This window comes from Panthera pardus, unplaced genomic scaffold (assembly GCF_024362965.1).
Source record: "Panthera pardus isolate Hobbes unplaced genomic scaffold, ASM2436296v1 HiC_scaffold_10, whole genome shotgun sequence".
Lineage (NCBI taxonomy): Eukaryota > Metazoa > Chordata > Mammalia > Carnivora > Felidae > Panthera > Panthera pardus.
Window position 1 is genome coordinate 4,932,957 of NW_026526655.1, and position 24,025 is coordinate 4,956,981.

At 52.5% G+C, this 24,025-nt stretch overlaps 1 protein-coding gene across 18 annotated transcripts in view; it reads right to left on the reverse strand.

The window, feature by feature from the left end:
• Positions 1 to 24,025, reverse strand: part of AGAP1 (ArfGAP with GTPase domain, ankyrin repeat and PH domain 1) — a 546,313-nt gene that overhangs the window by 259,574 nt on the left and 262,714 nt on the right. For all 18 annotated transcript variants that reach the window (XM_019445480.2, XM_019445481.2, XM_019445482.2 and 15 more), the window contains 3 exons: positions 17,577 to 17,704; positions 16,189 to 16,344; positions 9,028 to 9,120 (listed from right to left, as the gene is read on the reverse strand). In XM_019445480.2, the coding sequence (XP_019301025.2) occupies positions 9,028 to 9,120; positions 16,189 to 16,344; positions 17,577 to 17,704 (377 nt within the window). The remainder of the gene's footprint in view (positions 1 to 9,027; positions 9,121 to 16,188; positions 16,345 to 17,576; positions 17,705 to 24,025) is intronic.

Consider the following 24,025-nt stretch of genomic DNA (forward strand, 5'->3'; position numbering starts at 1 on the left):
GGACTTCCTAAGCAGGTGGAAATGGGAGCAGGTAAATACAGCGGGGTGCAGGTCTCACGGAATCGGGGAAGACTAGGTCTGGGGAGGCCCTGAGATGCTCACTGTATCTATTGTGCCTGTCTAGAAACATAACCGTATTATTCGGTTCTTCATAAAAGATGTCTATGTACAAATATACTTCCCGTGCCTAAACCCTTCCGTGCTTGTTTTATACTATTTCATCAAATACCTACTTATGTAATTACAGCTGCCAGCTTTGGTACCAAGGCTCTGAAAACCTGGTCATCGCCAAGTCAGCTGGAAAGAGGTCCCCTTGGCGAGATGCGGGAAAGGAGAGGGTGCTTTTGCTACTCAAAACTACCTGGTGAAAATGTCACTGCCTGCTGTCTTTCCTGAGAAGAGGACCCCTTCTCTAGAACTCGGGGCGAGAGGCTCTGGAGCCAGCCCCAAGCAGGAGCCCGCCGTGGGCCCAGAGCACGCGTTGGGGCCACGGTGGCCCCGGGACGCCTGGGGTACCAGCAGGTAAGGCCTGGGCCCCGCCCCCATTTTGGGGGGAAAGCGTCCAGTCCAGCAGCCAAACGCCCCACGGGGTTCCGCTCTCGCTGTTTTTTACACAAAATGTGCGATTTTGATAGCCGGTGTGACTCCCCTGGAGGACAGGTGTCCACGTTCTATTCACAAAGGACAAAAGCCAGCTTGGGAGGAGTCCCTGTCTGTGGTCGAGGTTCTCACATGCAGAGACCCCGCATCTTCCATTCACAGCTGCTCAACGGAACAGAAATGAAGTCAGACTGTGATGCTAGGACTTCCTCAGGCGGCGTCGTAAACCCTCTGTTTCCACGCGGCGTTTGCAAACGTGCGGACTGTGGTGAAGGGTCCGCAGCCACGCGTCATGCGTCGGGATCTGAACCTTCACGGTGAGGTCCTGGCGTTCCTGCCACCCCTTTCAAGAATGAGATGTACGTCTCTCTGGGCCTCCCCTCTACCTGGGATACACTAACACACAGCACTGTGGCCTCTATCAAAGGGGCAGGTCAGGTGACTTGGGACACAACTGATCGTGTGTGTTTGGAAGGCCAGCAGGGGAGCTGAAAGATAAACCCCAGAACCACAGGCACTCGCGGACTCAACCAGCGTTTCCTGGCCACCCCCAGCCACAGGCCTGACATCTGCTCATGGTCCCAAGGAGCTACCTTTGCCCGGGAAAGCATCCACCGAAACCACGGACTATTTCAGTGTCTCTTTTGAAAAGCCATCTGAAGGGTCTCCACTGCCTCAGCGACTATGAGATGTGCCACACACAGAGGGAGCTACATGCTTGGTGACAGCACGCATTCCCCTACGTCTTATTTCAAGCGACCACCGTTTACTGAAACTTAAGAGGATTTATGCTGAAACTCTCAAGCCAGGACGTTCTGAATATTGTGTTTGTTGACCAGGACACGGAGCCCCACAAAGTGGGCTCTTTCGATTCTCCAACATACGGACAGGAATACGGTGGCCTTACCTCATAACATCTGGAAGGCCTAAGGCAGAAGAATATCATAAAGACCGTTGCAGGTGGCCCTGTGGTCACGCCCACCTGAGCTCCTGTCCCAGCTCTGCTATGATCGGCCCCACATTATGGGCTGATTTATGTGCCCCCCAAATCCAGATGTTGAAGCTCTAACTCCCAGTGGGACCATACTTGGAGACAGGGAACCTCAGAGGGGTAATGGAGGTTAACTGAGGTCCCAAGGGTGGGGCCCTACTCCAGTATGACTGGTGGCCTTTGCAGCAGAGGAACAGAGCCCAGGAGTAGCTGCACAGAGGAGAAGCCGTGCGAGGACAGAGCAGGAAGGCAGCCATATGCAAGCCGGGAAGAGAGGCCACACCAGAAACCAATCCTGCCATCCCCTTGATTGCGGCCTTCCAGTCTCTAGAAGCCAATGTCTCTTGTTGAATCCCCTTGTCGAGGGGGTCTCTGTCACCCCAGCCCTCACAGCCCTCGCAGGCTAACTCAATGTGTGATGCTGGGCAAGTTACTTTTTTCTCGGGCCTTCCTTTTCTCATCTGTCAAATGGAGACAGTTTCTGGCTCTCAGAAACAGTCAACGTTGGCCACTGCCGATACTCTTACAGATTTTAAGTACCTGGCATCATAAACCCTACAGGATAAAGTAGCGAGAGGGAGGAGACCCTTGTATTAGGAAGCACAGTGGCCATGATCGCTCTGCAGAGGTTGGCCCTCGGGGACACTGCCTGCAGGTGCAGTCCCCTTATGGGGAGCCTGGAGCCCCGAGCTCTATGCTGTCCTAAGTCTCCCACCCCCACCCTGCCACTGCGCGGAAACACGGCAGGACGCCCCACAGCGGACACGGGGAAACCAGCACCCCTCCCAACATCCCATTAAGGCCAGCCAAGGCCTTTGGCCACAGGACATCCCCAGCCCTTCCAGAGTCCCCTCCTCACATCCTCTTCTGGCACCCCTCCTTCCCGCCACTCTGCTCATTTTGTTCCCCTCCTGCCTCTGGTGGCTGCCTCCCCATCCGCTACCCTCTACCCCCCTCCCCCTCCTCCTCCCCACCTTTCCGGCTCAGTCGAATCCATCATTCCTTAGCTCCTGGGGCTCCCAGCGTCCCTTCCACACACTCATTCGCCAGGACTGCGGTCTTCACCGCGCATCTGAGCCCAGCCTGGGTCGTGGACATCTTCCCCAGCACGGAACCCGGTGCACGTCTACACAGGAGAGCACGTGACTGCTATAGGCTGACTGTGCCTGAGAAGAACCAATGCCCAGAACAAATATTACTGATTCGTCCCGACAAAACCAAAATCTGGCAATGCCTGCCAACATCCGCTTTGGGGAACGTTCCTCTTCTCGTGTGTGAGCTTATGTTTCTGAGCTCGTTGGGAATTGGGTTTCACCATCACCGTTGAACTTTTAGAGAAAATAAACAACATTTTGCCGAAATGAATCACTTAGTCAGATATTATCCCAGCTCCTGGATTATGGATACACAGAGGACACATTAAGTCTTCCTGGAAAGAACATTATGTCTGCACGGCAGTTTACAACGTACAAAGCACTCAGGCACACACGGCTTTGTATTACCTACCCTCCTGCAGCCCAGCCAGCAAGACCAGGGAGGTATCGTTTGAAACTGCCTCGCAGATTTATATTTAAATGATGGGTTCGGTATTTAGGTTAATGTAATTTCTTCAAGCATTTTGTACAGACCGTATTGTCGTCCCCCTACATTATCACAAAGGGGTCTGGGGGTGGGGGGGAAGCGTGTCCCATTTAGTCAAAGGCAGACGACTGTAACTTCCTGCCGAGGCATCCAGACATCCTGCACTGTTTTTCCAACGACGGTGTGATATTTGAGGAGTCAAATTAAAAGCATGTGACGCACCCACCTGACCCATTAAATTAATAATCGTAATTGGCTGAGTCTGTCGCGAACCAGGCCAGATGCAATGCTCTCAGGGAGTTGTTCACCCGAGTGAGGTAAATTAGCTTTCAGGGCACTGGGGTCCACGTCAGTAAATTATCTGCTTCTGGGGAACTAACCGGGCCCCTGATGCCCGCGCAGACCTGATTTGCCACATGGGTGAACAACGTATTCTCAGGGCGCCTTTCGCTCACCTTGGCTCCTCTGTGGTCAGGCCCGACCGCCGTGAGCCATCGCGCGAACACCTTGCAGATGCTGTGGAGAGGGCGGCGCAGGCCCCCAGAACCGGCCTCTGTCCTGTGCTCCTGGGAGGAAGAACACGGCGTCCCCCCCTCTGCCTCAATCTCCCCAAAGTCTCAGCCTGGCCTCCAGCGTGTTCCCTCTGCCGACGCACCGGCTGGCAGTCGACCAACCGGCCGCGAGCAGTGTCCAACTCTGAGAGGTGAAAGTGAGCGTCATCAGGGGGCTTTTATTCTGTCAGCCCCACGCATTCCACCCCCTCGTGCTGATCCCGGGTACCAGACAACACGGGTCAGCGGCCTGCGGCGGGCTGGCCGAGGGGATTAACTCCAGAGGCGCCTTTCACTCCATCGACAATTGCTTCTTTCTACTCAGCTGAGAATCAAAACCGCGCACTGCTTCAAACAGTTCCCATGCCTGTCGGCGGAGTGCTACCGGAAAGTTCCACGCCGGTCAGCGCTTCCGCTCAAGGCTCGGGAAGGGTTTTCTGGCGGCTCCGGGCGGCCGTTGGCAAGTGCCCACTCTCCCCGGCCGACTGTCCGCTCCGGAGGGGACCGTGACAACCAGGTTCAAGGTCAAAATTAAGACTTCAAAGCAGGTGTTCTGAGGACACTTCATGCCTTTGGTGTATCCGTGGGGCGTCACAAACTGAAGTGTGCTGACCTCGGCCCGGAGCGGTACCCCGCAGGCCCCCGAACCGGGAAAGGGCCTCAGCCGGATTCGCAGACCAGGAGCCCACGGCCCGGCGACTCCCATGTGACTGCGGCCACCACACGCACCCTGCCCGCGGATACCTCTCTGCTTGCCTTTCTTCAAAAGCCACAGAGACCAGTTCCTCTCAAAATATCAACCAGTTGATGAAACAGATTGAAAAAAAAAAAAAAGAAAAAAAAAAAAAAGCTTCTCCGAGCAGGAAGCAGACGCTGTGTTTTGCCCACGAATCTAAGTCCCTGATGAGGCCTGCAGGCACCTGCAGCTTCGAAAAACAAACCAGCGGGCCAGGGACACCCTCGTGATGACGGAGACAGGCCTGTGGGGGCCCGCGGGAGGGGTCTGCACTGACGGAGAAGGGTCTCTGCCGCAGCCTGACTCGGACGGCCCCCTACTTCCAGAACCTCTCGCTCCTGACGGAGAACGGGCATCCCAGGGAATACCTACCCCGCTTCGGGCGGGAGAGTAATGCCAGAGAAACACTGGTGGCCTGCCTCAAGGTGGGGGGAGACCAGACTCCACACAGACGCATAATGAAGCAAGGACGGTTTTTACTCTTCGTGATTCTTCGAGGTCTTGCAGGAGACAAACATACTCTCAAAGTATTCAGCGAGGGGCTCGTGCGTCCCACCAGATAAAACACGTGTATGTCTTTCAATTGTGTAAGAAGCACAAGACAAGCGGCCCAAGGTCGGGGATGTTGAAACAAACCACAGTGCCCGGGACTGGGCGGGAGGCGAGGTGAGGCCCGGCTCCGGCCAGGAGTCTGCCGGGAAGGGGAGAGGCCAGGGCCGAGGCTGTGTATGTGTACCGTAATATAGAGATTAAAAAATGCCAAAGGGAAAGAAAGAAAGGAGAGCACACAGCTGCCGTCCCCCAAACAGACCTCCCATCTGCCACCCACGATTTCCATGTCACCTTCTCCGGGCTCATTTGTACTTCATTAACTGCCATTGACTTAACAAGATTTATGCAAATGACACCATAGGAGCTCCCTAACTCCCACTGCAATCAAGTGATTATGTATGTACAACTCTCCACAGCAATGAAAAATTAATACGTGACAAGCCCACTCGCCGCTGAGCCGGGCCTCTGGCTTTTTTTTTTTTTTTCTTGCTTTGCTTTTTAATTTTTATTCCAACAGACTTTATCTTATTAGTTAAAAAAAAGAGAGAGAGAGAGAGAGGAATAAAAAAAAGGAAAAACAACTCTCTGAACCAATTCTCCTCTAAGGCCCCAGAAAGGACAAAAAAAGGAGAGGTGGGCCCGGGTCCTCGAAAAACGAAATTACTTTGCAGAAAAATCAGTTATGTTCTTGATGAGGAATCTTTAACTGCGGAAAAGGGGAAGTGAAGGGATCCTCGCCTGTCACGATGCAGCTAGCTCCCACGCTGGGGGAAGGAGCCGCTGTTCCCACAATGAACGAGCTGTAAAACGTGAGCAGAACATGGAGAAAATAATCCACTGGAACGTGAGCGTTCCACGGGAACACGAGTCGGGCTGCAGCGCGGGCTGAAGACCGCCTTGGCTTGGGCCTTCCCAGATCCCCAGGAGGAGGGGCAGGAAAGAGCCTGCCTGGATCAAACACACCGGCCGGAGCGACACCCACCAGCCTCACCGGCCTCGGGGGGGTGGAGGGGGGGGGGGTGGGGATCGGATCACGGAGGCTCCGGGGCCATCTCTCTGCCGCTGGGCAAAGGGCCCACGAGCTCCCCCGGGCAGAGCGAGTCTTGAACACGGCTGTGCGTGAGGACCAGGTGCCCGGAGAAGGGCGGGACTTGCACAGGCCACCACCGGGGTTGGGGGGGGGGTGGCACGGCGGAGGGGGGAGGGGAGTGAGTCCTCCCAAGCCCAAGCCCGGAGCGCGAGCGTGGCCGTGTCGTCCCCGGAGAGATGTGTTGTGGCCTCTGGAAGTCTCGGACGTTTCTTCTTCGTAGGCAGAAGGTTTTTGTTTTTTTGTTTTAAGGTCTGTTCGTTCTTTTGAGACAGAGAGGAGGTGCAGAGAGAGAGAGAGAGAGAGAGAGAGAGAGAGAGAGAGTCTCAAGCAGGCTCCGCGCTCTCGGCGCAGAGCCCCATGTCGGGCTTGATCTCACAAACCGTGAGACTGGGACACGAGCCACATCAAGAGTCGGACGCTTAACCAGCTGAGCCCCCCGGGCGCCCCTGGGCAGAAGGCATTTTTGTCTGAGGTCAGGGCTCACGTGTTTCATTTAAAACACGTCACTCTGCTTTCTAAGCTTTCTGAAGGTGTTTCACCCACAGGCCGCGCAAGGAGCAGAGGCGCTGGGCTCCAAACCCTGGCCCCCTCGCTTCCCTAAGCCGCCCGGTCTGGGTTGAGACACAAAGTGAGGGCGACACGGCCACCTCAACGCGGCAACGTGGAGGGTTCAAGGGGACACGAAGGGAAAAGCGCGTAAACCGTAAGCGCTCTTTTATACTGTTTCCTCGACAACGGGTCTGGCGAGCTCCTAGAACATGCCGGCCACTGGCTCCTTCCTCCGCAGCCCCGGCTCCTCATTTCCGCTGGCTGGAGTCACGACGCTGGGAGGGTTAGGAATTCAGACCATCTCTAATGATCTCGGCTCCTTTATAAACACAGCACACACGGGCGTGGGAGACAAATCTATATGACCGTCTCTGGACCCACATCAATCCCGGTGACCCACAGAAAGGCTCCAACGAAAGAACCCCGAGCAGGACGGATTTGAAAATCCAGTGTTGCTGGAATTAAAAAAAATTCTCTCTGGAATGTCTGCATCCCAGCGTTATGGGGGACGCTGGTATCATCCAGAGCCCATTTAACAGATGAGGAATCTGAGGCCTGGAACATTCTGCCGCAGCGGGGGGCTCTGACAGGTGTGTACTTCCGGGGAGGGGTCCACCCGTGGCTGCACGTGGGGGCAGCTACGGGGGACAGAGAACTGCACGTGCTCCCCAACTATGATTCCTCGGGAAATCAGACCATGATTTAGATTTTGACGTGATTATTTTGAACATTCACAATTGAAAGGCTTCCAAGGACTGGATAATACTCATTTTACGCTTGATGGTCAACTCCAATCGGCACACGTATTGAAAACCCGGCCCGTAAAGCACCCCCCACCCCCCGCCCGCTGCAGATGAGCCGGGTACAGATTGAGTGAAGGTTCCAATTACACCGGGGGCCTGCCCGGCTCGCGCAGAGGACAGCACCCCCCCTCCTCGGCAATAGGCGTGAATTAAGGAAACAGTCTAGAATTAAGTTTTAATATTCCCAAAAGGAAAGGTCCCAGGACCGATGTTTTAAATGAGAGAAAAATGAGTTAAACGGTTTTCATAATTCTGGTTGAAACGGCGTCAGTGGCAGAAACATCGCACGTTAAAATCGCCTTATTAGACGGCTCCGTTTATAAATGAAGGCACACAAAGAAAGAAAAGTAGCTGAACGTCTCTTGTGAAAACACCCTGTGGAGTGCCTGCTCGGGCCTCACCCGGGATGCCAGGGCTCTATCCAACCTGTTCCGGTACGTCCACACCGAACCTGCCCGGCCCCTGCGGCTGCATGCCTGATGGCGCGCAGGGAGCAAAGCTGTGTGTGCGCACAGACTCTGGCCCTTTGTGAGGGCGGCCGGAGCCAAGCCAGGCTGCCGAAGGGTTTGGGAAACGGCCTAGGTGCCCGCAGTAGAAGCTGACAGAGAGCGATCACCCAGAGGGACAAACCGGTCACAGCCGTGTTCTTAAGAGGCAGTTATTATTCTGCCCACAGATTTTTTTTTTTTCCCCCTCCTCTCTCTCTCAAGCAGAATGCACTCTAAATCAACTGGACTTCGCAAATACTTTCACAAAGTAAAAGACGCTATTTCCAGGAGCCACAGCGCTGGGTCGAAGTCTTTATTTTTATTTTCCTTGGGAACATAACAGCAAAATACGTCACGTGAATTCCCACTTTACTTGAGACACGAAGTCATTTGGTTCCCGGTTTCTGGGCTAATGAAAACCTATTCCAGGCTAGCAACACAGGCCAAAACAAATGCTTGAATTCAAGTCCTGTTGTGTAATGAGGAAGTTTAATTAAGGCCCCACATTACAGCTGTAAATGTTCCTTTATATAATAAGGTCTAAATGAAACTGAACCTAATCAAAGTTACAATTCCTTCATTAGCAAATTACAAACAAGAGCGCGCAGCTGACACACCGGCTATGATTATCACAACTAATTGCCTCGTTGTTACAAACCAGCCTGAAACAGTGTTCAGATGTCCGTCTGCGAGAGCAAATTAGGGCCACATCGGGCTATTCCTGTGATCACAAGGGGCTCTTGTACAGCGATCTGATTTACCCCTGTCGACTGGCGGCCAGCGGCCCAATCAAAGCCGAGCTACAAAGGCGGCCTTTGAAGCCAGCTCAGCCTCGAAACACTCTCCATATGCAGCGGGCAGACTGTACTTCATTAGATCTGTTGTCACATTTTCCCTCTTCTTATTCTAATGATCCTATTTTAATACACACAGGAACCTCTTCTAATTGATGTCAAGTGAGCGACTTCTACATTCATCAACAGAGCACATCAAACAAACCTTGGTGCACGAGCCAGCATCATAGCAAGGAGAGACCCGAGGTGTGCCTCCAGCGCCAGGAAGGGAAGAAAGGGGGAAACGGCGTACCTGTTTAATTGGGATGGCTCGACCGCTCCCGATGCTGTCTGCTCGGCCCTCCAGGCCTTTCTTCTCTTTGTCTGGGTCACTCCCTTTCCGAGACTGCAAAGCAAAAATAAAGTTAGCATTTGGGTAAGGGCTGCGGTTCACGGATCTGCAGGTCTGCCCTTATTTGAATAGTTTCCGCACACCCATACGGAGAAGCCACGGACGGCGTGCGCGTGTACGCACGCACGTCCGAGAAGCAGACCGTTTAGTACTTTGAATTTCCACTGATCTGTCGTTTTACGCAGGCTTTTCTCAACTTTTCTCCCTACTTTTCCACCGCAGAATTACCTTTTAATTCTTTTTTTAAAAGAGTTCAAAATTCAATTACTGGAAACCAATGGACCATATAGCGAAGCAACACCCAACAGGAAAACACGTTCTGGGCCTGCAGTTAATACGGCCAAGGAGAAGAGGCCTCCTTCCTTGCAGCTTGGTTGAGAAACCGACCACGTAAACGTATATACTTAATGAACGTCTGAAGGATTTCTAAATTCTGCTAACGACGGAGCTGGGCGATTGAACAGTACACCGTTCATTCGTATCTAGGTGCCGTTAATGTTTTTTATTTTTTTAAATTTTTTTAGTGTTGCTTTTGGACGGTTAGAAAGCAACACCCTCAACATCCAACTGGCCTGCCACACCGCAAAACATAACAGAGGGGAACAAAGTTGAAAGTATCTCTTCTGGCAAAATATCAGCGCTTGGGAGAAAACGAGCAGCTTGGTCGGCCAGGTCGGTCGAACAGCCTTGTTGGTGGAGTCGTCCACGTTCCGTGAACGGCCCCGGGCGCGGGCGACCGGCGGGGAGGGTGGCCGCGTGCCGCCCAGGGAAGACGCAACCCCGCGCACGCCGTGACTTCGGCAAGTGGAAGGCGCACCGCGGCTCAGTCTCCGTCTCTCGATGGCATGAGAGAGAGTGTGAGCACAATGATTTTCTGACAGATTTATTTTATTATGAGAGAAAGATCTGAAACTCGTCCTCCTTAATAACTGTGCTGACAAGTGACAACTTCACTCCATTACTTTTCAATGGGAACATTACTCACGCAATATTGAAAATGGAGAAACATTTTCATGTGCTTTTCAAATCGGAGATGATATATGAAATGAATAGACTTTGCAGTGTCCAGTGCTGCAATGAAAAGCTAATGAAATCCAGTTTCCGAGGGGTGTAAGACAGGGCAGCTGAGTTTTTTTAAATATTAAAAGGGGCAACGTCATGGGGTGAGAGACAAAAGTCCCCGCGATAAACTCAGATGTGGCGCTTCAAAGAGCATGTGTGCTCGTTAGGGAACATGCCACATTGCTGGTGTAAGAGCCAGCGTTTACTGAACACCTACTACGTGCCAGGCACTGTGCACCTTTTTTCTTTAGGAGGCTAGAAGCCTGGCATGGGGTAACGGGACATAAAACCAGCAGCAAAGAGAAAGTTGAAGAAAAATGTAGAAGAAAGTTTGTCCATTTGGGCTAAGAGGGAGCCCATTCCTTGTCATGAATTTTAGCCACAGGGTAGGGGCTCACTCTTCTAATTAATTCTCTAATTAGTAACGTACAGTTACAGCCATGAAATAGCCCTAAATTCTCCTTTTGCCATATCCTAACGTGCTCAGGCAAGCCGGAACTCGAGGTTTCTATTTGTAAAGTAAGATTCAAAGCTCCCAGTGATAATATTTAAAAAAAAAAAAAAAATTTTTTTTTTAATCAACAGAGATCATTAATGATACTTCTGAAATCTGGTTAATTCCAAATTTCCCAATTTGAAAAATCCACCTTCATTATTCTCTATTAACCAGAATAATTAACAAAACAAACAAACAAAAAATTAACATCTTCCTCAAGGCAGCACATCTGTCCCCACAGTCCCCCTGTCTCTGAGCAGGAGACTTCCAGATCCTGCGGAAGCAGGGTTCTGGAGAACCAAACTCAGTGTCTGATCATGCACTGGGAGGTGAATGGCCCTGAAAGTTAGTAAGACTCCACCGCCAAAATGCCACAGAGGCTCCCGGAAGGCTCTAAGGTTCTGGTGGAGACGGCCAGAACACGGACGTCTCAGGGACCGCGATCCTCAGTCCCACGACTGCTGTCCCCCAGCAGGCTGCAGTACCTGCCAACAGGACAGAGACCCAAGGGCCACACGGAGACAAACCCGCCGGACATAAGCACCGCGACGCACGTATCTGCAGTAAGATCCCCTGAGCCATCCGCCAGCCCTGAGACGACACCAGCCGCAGTGCATCCTTGTGCTCGTGCTGAAACGGCTCCGTGACAGCCTCCGGTACAGAGCGGCTGCGGGCGCCAGCTGCACGTGTCAGGAGTGACCGCGCGACGCGACCGGCCAGGTGCGCACAGCTGGCGCCCAACAAGGGCTGATCACACTCCGCAAGGGGGTCGGCAGCGGCCCGGAGAGAGACCTCCACCCTCGCCGACCCCGAACACGGGGGCCAGGAAGAGAGAGACAGCCCCGTCGCCACCTCCGCCTTTGCAAAAATGTTTACCTTTCCCCACGTGATGCAAGAAGCCATGGAGGGGACCCCCGTCGCCAGCTGCGCACGGGGACAGGAAGCATCGCTGAAGAGCCCTCACCGCCGGACAGAAGCCTGCTTTTCCCCCACAAGCCATCGCCAGTCAAAGGCTGCCGGGCCACACGGTGACAGGACCCACACTCTCCTCTATGACACACAAAACACAAACGCGTCTATTCACACCATGAACCTCGCTGCCTGTTTTTACGGAGACTTTCTTGGAGTCTTTTCACAACGTGGTCACTGGGTACGCCTGGCTCTGTTCTAATGGGATCGGCGTGACAAGGTGAGGTTTTGAAAGGATCGTGTCAATGACACTGTTATTTTAACATCTGAAAAGAGGCAAGGCAAGGCAGCGCGCAGTCACGGACACATGCCTTAGTTGGAGACACGGATACAGACGATAAACACCAAACTCAAGGTCATGCTGATCCTCAGACACGCGGCGGGGGGCGTGTGGGGGGGGGGGGTTGGGGGCTGTATTCAGGACGCACACCTGGAGGGCTTCAACTTTTACCCAAGACGTGTTATTTCTTTCGTAGGAGCAGCAGCGGCAGCAAAATGCTTGTGTTTGATGAGCTGGGTGGAACGTATGTGCACGTGTTTTTTACTCCTCTGTATGAAAATATTTTCTCGAACAACATCTTAACCACATGTACTTTAGTGCAACGACACGGAATTAACTGTCCTAAGAACCCATTTTAGAAAACCAAACACTGAATGGATGGAGACTTTTAATACTTCTTTTTCTCAAAACCATGGTTTTTTTTTTCCAAAGCAATAAGCAAAGTTAAGATATTATTTAGCTTCTGATGGATCCCTCTGCAAATACAACACGAATTGGCTACCACAGGAGCGATTTTAAGTTTATTCTAGCTTGTGTGTTTATCCCAGTTTATTCTAGAGTGCATGTGATTTGTCTAAAAACGCACGTATATGCAAGCAAACATCTGTGACTGCAAAACGTGAGCCCGGAGTGGTGGGTACGTTACAGGTCTATTCTGTGAAATTCATAAGCATGGTATTTGAAAAATGATGTGTGTACTACTTAATTAACTCTGGCCTCTTTATGACGGTCTAATAAATACGGTGGACAGCGCCCCTTCACCCGGGTGTTACAGTTCCCGGCTGTAGGGATCTTTACTCACGAAGACGTTCGTCATAAGGCACATAAGGCACATCTGTCCTCCTACTAGACGCTTCTAGATAAATACACGTTTTGCCAATTTGAGCCCATAATTACCAACGACTGCCAGGTATGAAGAGCCTGTGAATTTTACGTATTTAAAAATAGGTGCACGCTGCTAGTAATGAGAATCTAGTTCCCTAATTGCTACAATTTCAACATTAATTTGCCGCTTTTCATTCCTTGGATGACACTGACATCTAGTGGAGTTAATATTTCTAAGCTCTTCACCTTAAAAACACGCACACGTCACCATCACCACCGCCACGGATTCGTTCGACATCAAACCCAGTTATGGCCCACATCTCGCTCCCGCCTGGGATCGCAGCCTTTCTCCTTAAACACCATGACGCAAACCCACCGTGGCGTTGCCTTCTTTCATGACCCCAAGTTTCTGTTCCCGCCAAGAACAGCAGCGCAGCTGGACTCAATTTCTGAAACGGTTTATTCTCAGACTGTTTCCCAAATTTAAAGAGAGAGTGGGCGGGAGTAACTAACAGGTTCACGGGCAGGCTTCTGCGTTATCAGATACGCTGCTCCTGGCATGACGAAAGGGGGTTTTCAGTAGCCCTCAGGGGGCACTTTTGCTGGCTCTGGCACCTGCCTCGCCTGGCCGGGGCAGCTGGGGGTCCGGGGTCCTCTCGGACGCGCGCACGGCCCAAAGCAGCAGCAAAAGGACCATATCCTCACCTCTCTGCTCTCTCTCGCCCCTCCTTCTTCTCCACAACACTTTCCCTTGAACGCGGGTTGACTCTGGCAAGAACTACTCCTGACAGATAGGAAAACCAGTCTCTGCAGACGGCAAGGAAGTATTTATTAACTGAGTTATTATTACTTGCATTTTTCCTGCCTTAAAGTTTTCTCCTTTGTAAGCGACCGGGGTTGTCATGGTCACCTAGTGGGCAGGGCCCGGGATAAGATTTTCTGGCACGTTCCAACTCCAGAGCCACCCTCGTAAGGGGCAGGAATGGGGATGGGCCACCGCTCTCTTTATCGACAGCCCCCTTTTTAACGATATTCCCTGGCTTCTCACCTCTTTCCTTGGAATAGAGACCAAAGCCAGTGACCGGTAAATGCGACCCTGGGAAATGATGGTGAGCCTGAGTGTCCTTTCTTCCTGCTGGGCCCTAACAGGTGTGGCAAGGATACAGAGAACTTCCTGGTCCGTGTTCGAAGCCCTCACTGCTCCCTCCCTCACGCCCGGGTGGTGTCCCGCTCACCGCCAACCCTCCCCGCGCCTTCGGGACTTGGTGTCCCGAGTCCACGAGTCCCAAGTGAGCACACAGCCTGTCTGTGGGTGACATCTCCCCAGCCAAAGACCCTGGCCTGGGGTGCACGGGGCCTCCAGTGTCGGGCCGAGCTGGGGACTGCTATCACTCTTGGGTGTGTAATTTCACTGCACGGCCTCTGAAGCCATGAACGAACTTAAGCAAACCAGACGCCCGCCTCCCCTCCCTCCCAGGCTGTCACGTGGTCCTGCACCTGCTTTTGCTTCGCGCCGTCCGAAATCCTTTTTCTGACTGCAACAGCACCGAGAGAAGAACAAAGGCCAGGCCACGAAGGCCCTTCGCCCCCACGGGGGATTCCTCCAGCAGCACTGTCCACAGAAAATGCTGCAGTTTGCAGCTCAGAGAGGCTAAGCAGCTCGCCGAGGGGGACCAGCGGCCAGCAGTGGAGGCTGGGGTCCGAGCCTGGTCTATCTGGTCCTCGCTCTGTGCCCCCCGCAGCAGCAGCATCTGCCAGAACCGACGCGGTACCCGCACAGAAAAGGGGCGGGCCCGTTGGCAGCCGACCTTGGCGGTTATGACCATCCAGTGGGAAAGTGGCCTCGAACTTGGTAGGAAAGGTGCTGGGGGGGGGGGGGGGGTGTTGCCGTGCTCGGCAGCCGCATAGGTCACCAGAACGCCATCTCTAAATAAGGGCAGCAGGTGAGCAGGGCCCCCAGCCACCCCTGCAGAGCCCCCCTTTAGGTCAAGACAGGAAACACTGGGCTTATCCGCACCTCGGTCAGCAGCAATCCACCAAAAGGACAAGTCCAGTGGGTTAACACGGGGCACCAACTGACATGAGGGTCCGGGTGACTCTCTGGTGTAGGGCTGGCTGGTACTTGTAGGATATTTAGCAGCAACCCCGGGTGCTACCCACCACCCGACCGGCTCCCAGTTTGTCACAACTCAGTTTCTCCAGAAACTGCCAAATATCCCCAGGAAGCAAAAACACCCTGGTTGACAACCACTACATTAGAAGCATATACTCGGGCACCTGGTGGCTCAGTCAGTTAAGCATCCGACTTCAACTCAGGTCACGATCTCACAGTTCGTGGGTTCGAGCCCCGTGTCGGGCTCTGTGCTGACAGCTAGAGCCTGGAGCCTGCTTCGGATTCTGTGTCTCCCTTTCTTTCTGCCCCTCCCCTGCTCGCACTCTGTCTCTCTCTCAAAAATAGTCATAAAATAAAATAAAATAAAATAAAATAAAATTAAAATAAAATAAAATAAAATAAAATAAAATAAAATAAAATAAAATAAAATAAAATAAAATAAAATAAATTAAACAAAACAAAAGCACGTATTTGTAATGCACAGACCTGGTCCCAAGAAAGAAAAATGTTCTTCTCAAGTCAAACGACTCCAGTCACAGGACAGTAGTTCTGCCTGGAGTTCTGGGCTCAACTGCAGAGCCTTTCACGATTGATTGGTAATGTCTGCCGTGTGTACGGGAAGGGATTCAGTAGTAGCACTTTTGCCTCCCCCCTAGTTCAGGGGTTCTCTGCCTCCCAATCGTCCAGGGAGCTTCTAAAAACTACACATGCCTGGGGCCCGCATACAGGCTCTGAGTTCATAAATCTAAGCCCAGACAGCTGATTTACAGTTTCTAAAAGGCTCCATAAGTGACTCTGAAGAAGAGTCCAAGAGGAGAGCCTCACGTCCATGATCCTCTAAAAACACCGAGGCTCCTGGTGCCGAGAGCCACCCCCAGTGGTAGATTCTCAGGTGCTACAGCCTGAGAAGAAGGAGGGGGATCTGTGCATCAAAATGGCTTATGTGTCTCACGTGCAGGTTACAGGCACACGTCTGGGAACTCTGGCACAGTTTTGTCACCTCCTCGTAGCCAATGTGACCAGTCTTTCTCCGGAGACGGAGACGATCACGAGGTCATAAATACTGTCCACAAGTCCTCACTCTTCACTGGGACACCCGCACCCGAATGCCCCGCGCCCCGCGACATTCACGTTTTACTCAGTACCCCAGCCTCTGCCTCTCATCATTTTCCTAGGCTTCCACAGAAATCAGTGCTCCGCTCCTTAACTTAGTGTGGATTCTACAAACGCTTAGTGTGGATTCTACAACTAACAGGTGGACGGGAACTGAAGTTGTGGGGAGTCATCCTCCAGCCTCCTCCCGGGGACGACACTCACGGTGAAAAGGTTGGACCGGCGTTTGGACTGCTTCCGGACGGGTGTGGGCGTGTTGGCCGTGGGAGGGACGTCGATTCGAAGCTCCTTCTGGCTGGTGCTCGGCGTCGACGGGACGGAGGAGGAATAGTCGCTTAAGCTCCCGCCTCCGTTACTCGTCTGCAACAATGAAACACCAGGGTTTTACTAACGGCACGCTCCAGGAGCCCAACACCGCCACCTCGGCGGGGTCATAAGCGACAGGTCAGCACGTCACGCCGAAGAGACGCCCGCGTGACAGGTCAGATGGCTTCTCAGATGTGGCAAGTTGATGAGCATCATGTAGAACACAGCCTAACTCTAGAACATCCCTATCTTCTCGTGAAGTCGTTTTTTCCTAAGAAAAGTAAGTGACTTCAGAAAGAGAAGTCTCTGTCTCTGTCATTTGCTTTAAAAATGGTGGGGAACGGGGGGGGGGGGGGAGTGAAAATGTAATTATTTTCTACTTCCTCTGAAAAATGAAGGGCATGGCTGAAACAGTGGGCCCTATGGTTCCCTCATAGATCAGATGCTGAAAGAGCGTGGTTTTGTGCCACAGAACCCAACGCGCACTCTGCAAATCTGAACGTTCTGGGGAGGACGTTTGAAGAGGCGCAGAAAATGACAGAGGCCTACGGTGGGGCCATCAACATCCGTGACTCCACAGGCCCCTACTGTAAACGCAATCACCTCCTGATTTCCCAAGGAACCCGAAAGCGCCCTACCAGACCCTCCCGCTGCAGCCTGTGCCAACGCCACGCCTGCCCAAGAAACGTTCATCGAAGACACGTAACGCAGGCAAAAGCGGGTCCACGGGATCCTGAGCGGGCGGTGGGGCTGGCTCTTAAGTGACCGTTATTTCGTTTGCTTCCAAGTAAACGATTTGCCGAAAGGTTACTACGGAGAGACAGCGGTGTCTGGAGGGCCCGAGGGCGACGGCAATCAGAATGGAGGGCGGCTACCACATTCGAGCACGTAGTGGGGTCAGCCGCTGAGGCTCACCCACAACCGTTCAACCCAGAAGCGGACTGGGAGCAGGACGCACGCAGGGTAATTTAGATCACCGGCAAAGACCGCGGGGCGCCCTGGACACCTCGGGTCTCTGGCCAAGCCAGCAGGCCTCATAACACAGGCAGCGTGAAGACAGGCAACGGTAAAGAATGATGCCCATAAAACCCACTTGACCACGGCACTTTCCGAAGGAGACGTGCCGTCAATTACCAACATGCTGTTACTCATAAAGTGGAAAAGAAAAAAAAAAAAAGAGGAAGAAAGAAATCCACTTCAGAACGGGCTGAGAGCGCTCTAGGGACCGCCAGGCACCCCTCGGTTCGGACTTGCCTCCCCCCTCACCCCCCCCCCCCCCAGCGTACCTGGCTTATGTGCACGGCGGACACCTGTGCGGAACAGACAGACGAGTGGCTTGGGGAGTTGGGCAGCGACTTGCAGGGCCCTATGGACAACTGCTGCTTCTTCCTTGTGGCCACAATCTTCTGGGCAACTAGTGGATGGGAGACACAAGAGATCAGCGTGAGGCCGGCTTCCAAGTACGGGGGATGTGGCAGAGACCGCGAGCTGTCCCTGTGGCCCGCCGCTCCCTTCCTCCGCAGCAGCCAGGCCCCTGGTTCCGGGCCGCGGCTGGCAGCGGCGACAGCACATTTCCCAGAGCCTCCTCCACTCTGTCCTGCCGCCCCGCGACTAAGGGCGGCCATCCCAGCCAGCGCTGGCCGGTGGGGTGACGGCTGGAGGGGCATGGGGCAGCTCCCAAGAGTCTTCCCTCAGAGGGCTGCCCTTGGCCCATTTCTTCCTTACATCTTTTCCCTTCTTGCTGCTTAAAATGCACATGTATGAGCTGTAGCCCCTGCAACCACGTTGGGGACAGAAACTGTGATATCAGAAGCTGGCCCCCTGGCTACACCAAAGGCCTCAACAGCCCTGCCCAGACCACCTTGTTACAACGAAACCAACGAAACCAACAAAAATACGCACGTGTCCCGTTCAAGTTATTCTAACGTGATTTCTTCCAGTTACTTGCAGCAAAAGTGATGCTAAGTAAGATAGGATCATGCAATGAACCCCCTCCCACCTGGAGAATCAAAAAACTGGGTTTTGTGGGGCTTTTTTTGCACAGCCTAAAGAATTACTCTTAACTTTATAAGCTACGGCACAGAATTACTTCCGCGGACATGTAATTATATCAAAGACTTTATTTAAATACATCACCTCACACATTGGGAGTTTATCTTAATCAATACAGATCTAAATTCAACCAGCCATAGCCTCTCTTGGCAAATGGGCTCGCTGATAAAGCATGCCGGATTTAATTGGAAAGGAAGTCAACAATAAGAAAACTCTTCCCACACCAATAGGTGTCAGTACAGAATAACTATAGCCTTTGTCTGAATAGATGGGTGTCTTTGGGGACTGGCTGTAATGAAGTTCAATGGTATTCAATCCTTGTCTTGGGCCGGAGGGTGGCTATTTTTAAAGCCACCCGTGCAAAGGAACACAGCCCTCGTCCCTAGGGGTGGGTTCTAACACTGAAGGAGCACACGGAGTGGCCACAGACAGTTTCTGAGCAAAATTTTAATAAGGAACTGGTTTGCCCACCGCTCGTGGCTCTCGTGGAAATGAACGATCGTGTAAATATGATTACGTCAAAGTGCAGGATATAAAAAATGGCTCTTGGAGACGAAGCCGCAGCTTCATTAGTTACACCCCACCTCCAAGAGGCCTCCTATCCTGAAAGGATGATATCAATTAATTTATCTTCCCGCAGTGTATTGATCATAACCTTCATCAGCTAATCATGTTTAAATTACAGAGGAATATCGCAGCATTCTGTCATTTCAAAACCATTGGCGTATTGATCTGGGGGTCTTTGAAGACATATATTAGAACATTTTAAAAATCATTACGCGAACTCAAAAATAAAATCTAAGCTCATATTCCAACAGCTGCAAAACATGTGTCATTTGGGTGAAATAAACTTCCAAAGACCAAAAGTAAGCAGACTTAAAATCACGATTGTTTGGGTGATTGCTAATGTCCTTCTTTTTTTGAGGGGAGGAAGCAAAAGGTGTGTGTGTGGGGGGGACTGATTATCAACGATGACGCGTTTTTGTCTTCTTCCTGGCCTCAGAGTTGCTGTTCAGCTGGATGACCACAAAAGGTCTAAGGGCTCTTTGGGCTAAGGGCTAAGCTCTTTGAAGAGCTCTGTAGACATTTTCTCTAGGTGATTTCTATGCTAAGAGGAGAGTTGAGAAACTCTCTAAGACAAGTCAAGTATGTTACAAAATCTTCATTTTGTGAAAATCCAAGTGCAAATGAGTGTTCTACCTCTTCTGGTTGGAGGCTGGAGGGAGAGAGCTCGTGGCCAAAAAGAACATTTCTACAGTGAGGCTTCTCCTCCAGTGCTGGATGGCTGTACGAGGCCAAAGCCACACATTAGGTACTAAAATTCTTCTGTCCATTTAATTGTGGTTCTACCATATTAATTACATAAACTGAAGCTACGACTTCTAAGAACTGTAGCACCTTTGTTTTTTGTTTACTAGAACTTTTATTCACGTTTGTTCAATTTCCCCATAATTTTTGTGGCCTTCCTGCCTCCGTAAACAAACGGCAAAAGGAAATGCTTTACAAATATTTTGTTCTGAAGTATAGACTGCTTCAGAGCCTAGGATAACCCATAAAAAACAGGGCGGAAACTGAATGCTGAACAATGAAAGCAGGTGACTCAGAAGAACACCAAGAGGGAAAGGGGAAGGTGCAGGGACGGTCCCGTAAGGTGCGGCCATCCTCCCCCTCCATACTGAAAAGCAAAATCTACCCTACGGTTAACTGCTCCTACGGTTACTTGCTGAATGTCCCAAGGATGCGACCCGAGGGGTAATGTCCCTGTGTGCCTTGCTTCAATACTTTGCCAGGTGAATCATCCAGGTGTGCAAAAGCTAGAGTGACCACTGTCTGCTAAGACAGTGAGACGGTCCATCCCTCGGATCACCTTGCCAAAGTCAGGGTGAATTCACAAGAGCTACCCCCAGGGTAGCCGGGATGGACGGTCTGAGTGGATAAGCCCCCCTCCCGAAGGCAACGGAATACCAGACGGAGTGAGGCAGCACTCTCCTGAACTGCCGTCATTAACTACTTGTGACGTTTACCACACTGAAGTGTTAACAGATTTAAAACATGAGTATCACCCCAGATGACAGTGGCTGGGCAATTTTGAACTGAGTTTTTGTCTACGTGTGTTTATTCAACACATGGAGTATCATACATGTTTTAAATAAATACGTGGATGTGGGGACGCCTGGGTGGCTCAGTCGGTGAAGCGTCCGACTTTGGCTCAGGTCATGATCTCGCGGTTCGTGGGTTCGAGCCCCGCGTCGGGCTCTGTGCTGACGGCTCGGAGCGTGGTGCCTGCTTCGGATTCTGTGTCTCCCTCTCTCTCTGTCTCTCCCCCTCTCATGTTCTGTCTCTCTCTCTCTCTCAGAAATAAACATTAAATTTTTTTTAATAATAAATACGTGGGTGTGAATGAAAGGATAAAACAATCACTTGAGCTATGAATCTGGACTCTCTGTCACTGGGAGGTGATGTTTCCTCCATTTCGGTGACATACGTTACCAACCCTGGTGACATGAGCTACACCTGAGTCCTAACCAGTGTCACCACTATGTAGTGAAACATTGGCTCTCTCACCAGACGCTGCTAACCAAGTTCCTTAACCACTTGATCCTTCAGTACCAAGGCTCCATGTTGTTTTTAAAAGTCACTTCTGGGGCGCCTGGGTGGCTCAGTCGGTTAAGCGACCGACTTCGGCTCAGGTCATGATCTCGCGGTCCGTGAGTTCGAGCCCCGCGTCGGGCTCTGTGCTGACGGCTCAGAGCCTGGAGCCTGTTTCAGATGCTGTGTCTCCCTCTCTCTGACCCTCCCCTGTTCATGCTCTGTCTCTCCCTGTCTCAAAAATAAATAAACGTTAAAAAAAAAAAAAATTTAAAAGTCACTTCTGCCATCACTCGGAAATTTTATTTGGATGACACAGATATCCCTTAACCAGGGTACCTGTAATCAGGGCGTAAGGAGTTCCCGGGGGCTGGTAGTGGCTCTTGCTCGATGTGAGTGACCACCCAGAGGTCACTTTTTAAACCACACTCTTACGCAGACATTCATACAGGTATTTCCGTTCTTCAGTATAAAAAGATGTTTACTGAAGAACTTCAGCAACGGTCAGGGCACCTGGGCGGCTCAGGTGGTTAGCGTCCGACTTCGACTCACGTCATAACTCCCGGTTCGTGAGTCGGAGCCCTGTGTCGGGTTCTGCACGGACAGTGCGAAGCCTGTTTGGGATTCTCTCTCCCTCTCTCTGTTCCTCCCTCCCTCCCTCCCTCTCTCTCAAAATAAATAAACTTAAAAAAAAACCAAAACAACTTAAGGAACAAGAAAAGTGAGTGACACATTAACTTTCTCCACAAATTTAAAATTTCTTGTCAGAAAATGATAAAGGGCACCCTCTGATTAGTGATAAAAATAAAACTCTCCGATAGTTCCCAAACAAGACTTAAATCCTGGCACGATGCCCCATTTCTGCTTTGACTTTATTTTTTCAGTCATTCGCACTGAACGAGGAGACGAATGCCCGGTCACCGTGGGAGTCGGTCCGGCAACCCCGCGCGCCCTCCTTGCCGTGGCGGCTTCCATCTGGACGATGCACCGGGCAGTCCCCTCCGAGAGCTCACTCAGTGCCCACAGGCCCTGGTTCCACAGATGAGGTCAATAAAGCAGACAGGGGGCTGAGCCGGTGCCAGAGCTGGGGTTCCGGTGCGGCGGGTGTGGCCGTGTCACGGCGGGAGGCAATGCCGCCTGGCGACGGAACGCGTTACCCGCCGGCATCCCCACGAGACTCTACCTCTCCCAGGACGGAGTCTACGCATCCTTTCACTTTGCATCCTCACTTTCTCCACAACTTTCGCTTTTTGTTTGGATGGCAGATAAAAGAGAGCCAGCGTGGTGACTGGCACCCGGCCGAGGCTGGTTCATCGCGCTGTTGGCCGAGCTCCATTTCCAGTCAGCCCTCCCCAAGCAGGGAGCTCTCTGGACTGTCCCTCTGCTCTCTGACCCCTGCAACCCGGCTCCCGTCTCCACCCCCGGGGCTGAGCCTGCCCCCCTGCCAAGACCACCGGTGACTGGCTGACCAGAGGCCGCCGTCTCACTTGACCTCCGGGCAGCATTCGGCAGTGCTGAAGGTTCCCTTCTTTCCTGAGCCATTTGCGTCCTCCCAGGACACCGGCTTCCAGTTGTCCTCCTCCGGCTGGAACTTCCGTTTCTTAGCCTCCCTCTCTGGCTCTTTAAACGTGGGTGCCTCCAGACTGCCTTCCTTAGCTTTCTTTTGCCTCCGTGCCCTCCGCCAGGGCAGTCTCCTCCACCTCAATGCCAAAGACTCCCCAGTCTGAACCCCCGTTGCTTTCTAGAACGGCGTATCCAATTACCAACTGCACTTCTCCCCGGGAGAGTCCACATGGCCCAACCTGAGCCTCACGCTCCTTCCACCAAACTCCACGACTGTACCGCCACCACAGGGGACACGGCAGATTACGGATTCTACCACCGGAATCTCCTACTCCTCATGGCCACTGCCTTGGTCCAAGACCTCGCTTTTCCGTGGCTGGTTACTGAAACAGCTTCCCCAACAGTCCTGTTCTCACTGCAGCCCCACCCCCCAAACACACTACACGGTGTCTGTTCCGAAGGCAAATCTCACCCTGACCTTGCTCTGTTTACGGTTCTTCGAGAGCTCCCGGCAGACGCACATTATAACCGAGATTCCTTAGCAAAATGGGACTGTTTGGTGTCTCTGAGGAGAGGACTCTCCACTCCAAGTTATTTCCTCCCACAAAGACAGATTCCCACTGCCCGAACACTCCTGGCCTCTGAACGGGCCCCCCTGTAGAGACGCCCGACCCCTGGCAGCAAGCTGTCCCTTCTCCACCCTCCAATCTGGGGGCCTGTGGGCTTGGGGCTCGGGGGAGGGGTGTGGGGCTCCCGTGCGGCGTGGAACCTGCCGGGTAACACAGTCTGTCTCCGGTTTCCACAGAAGGACGAGCCTCATTTTCCCAGGACAGTTTTACCAGTAAAAGGTAGCAATTTAACCTTCTTCAAGTTCAGAACCCGAGGGAGGACAAGGATCCCTTCAAAACCCAATGCTGCCACCTCCCCAGCCTCACGGCCAAGCCACGCAGGGCTCGCCACAGAGGTCACAAGGCGCTGGGGGCTCAGAAGGCCGCTGCACAAGTTGTCGCCACCGTCCAGGGCACGGCTCCCCTCCTCCTCCAACTCCTTCTCAGAAGCCACACCTTCTCCCTCCCAGAGGGAGCCTGCCTCTTCCAACCATCCAGATGGTCAATGGAGGCCCGTACCCCCAATACGCTCCAGTGCCCAGGTGGCTCCTGGGAGGGTCCCCACGCCGTGAGTGAGCACCGCCGAGCGCGCAGCGGCATGCACACGCACGCACGCACGCGCACACAACTCGCGTGAACACGGTCAGGGCCGAGTTAAAGGGCTGCGGCCCTACTTTCTATACCCCTGGATCCCTAGCGCCTGGCCTACGGGATTGTCAACAGACGACCGTGTAATAAGCAAGCCCGAACCAGGCGTGTGATGCTTCGCAGCGAAGTCTGGCCCCCTGCTCTCCACTTGTAGAGAGATTCCGGGGGCCAGGGGTCGCCCGTGAGCTCCCTGCACGGCACCGCCTGGCTTCTGCAACATCCACAATTAAGCACCTAAATTAAGCTTTTTTGTTTCATTGACGATTATGACATTT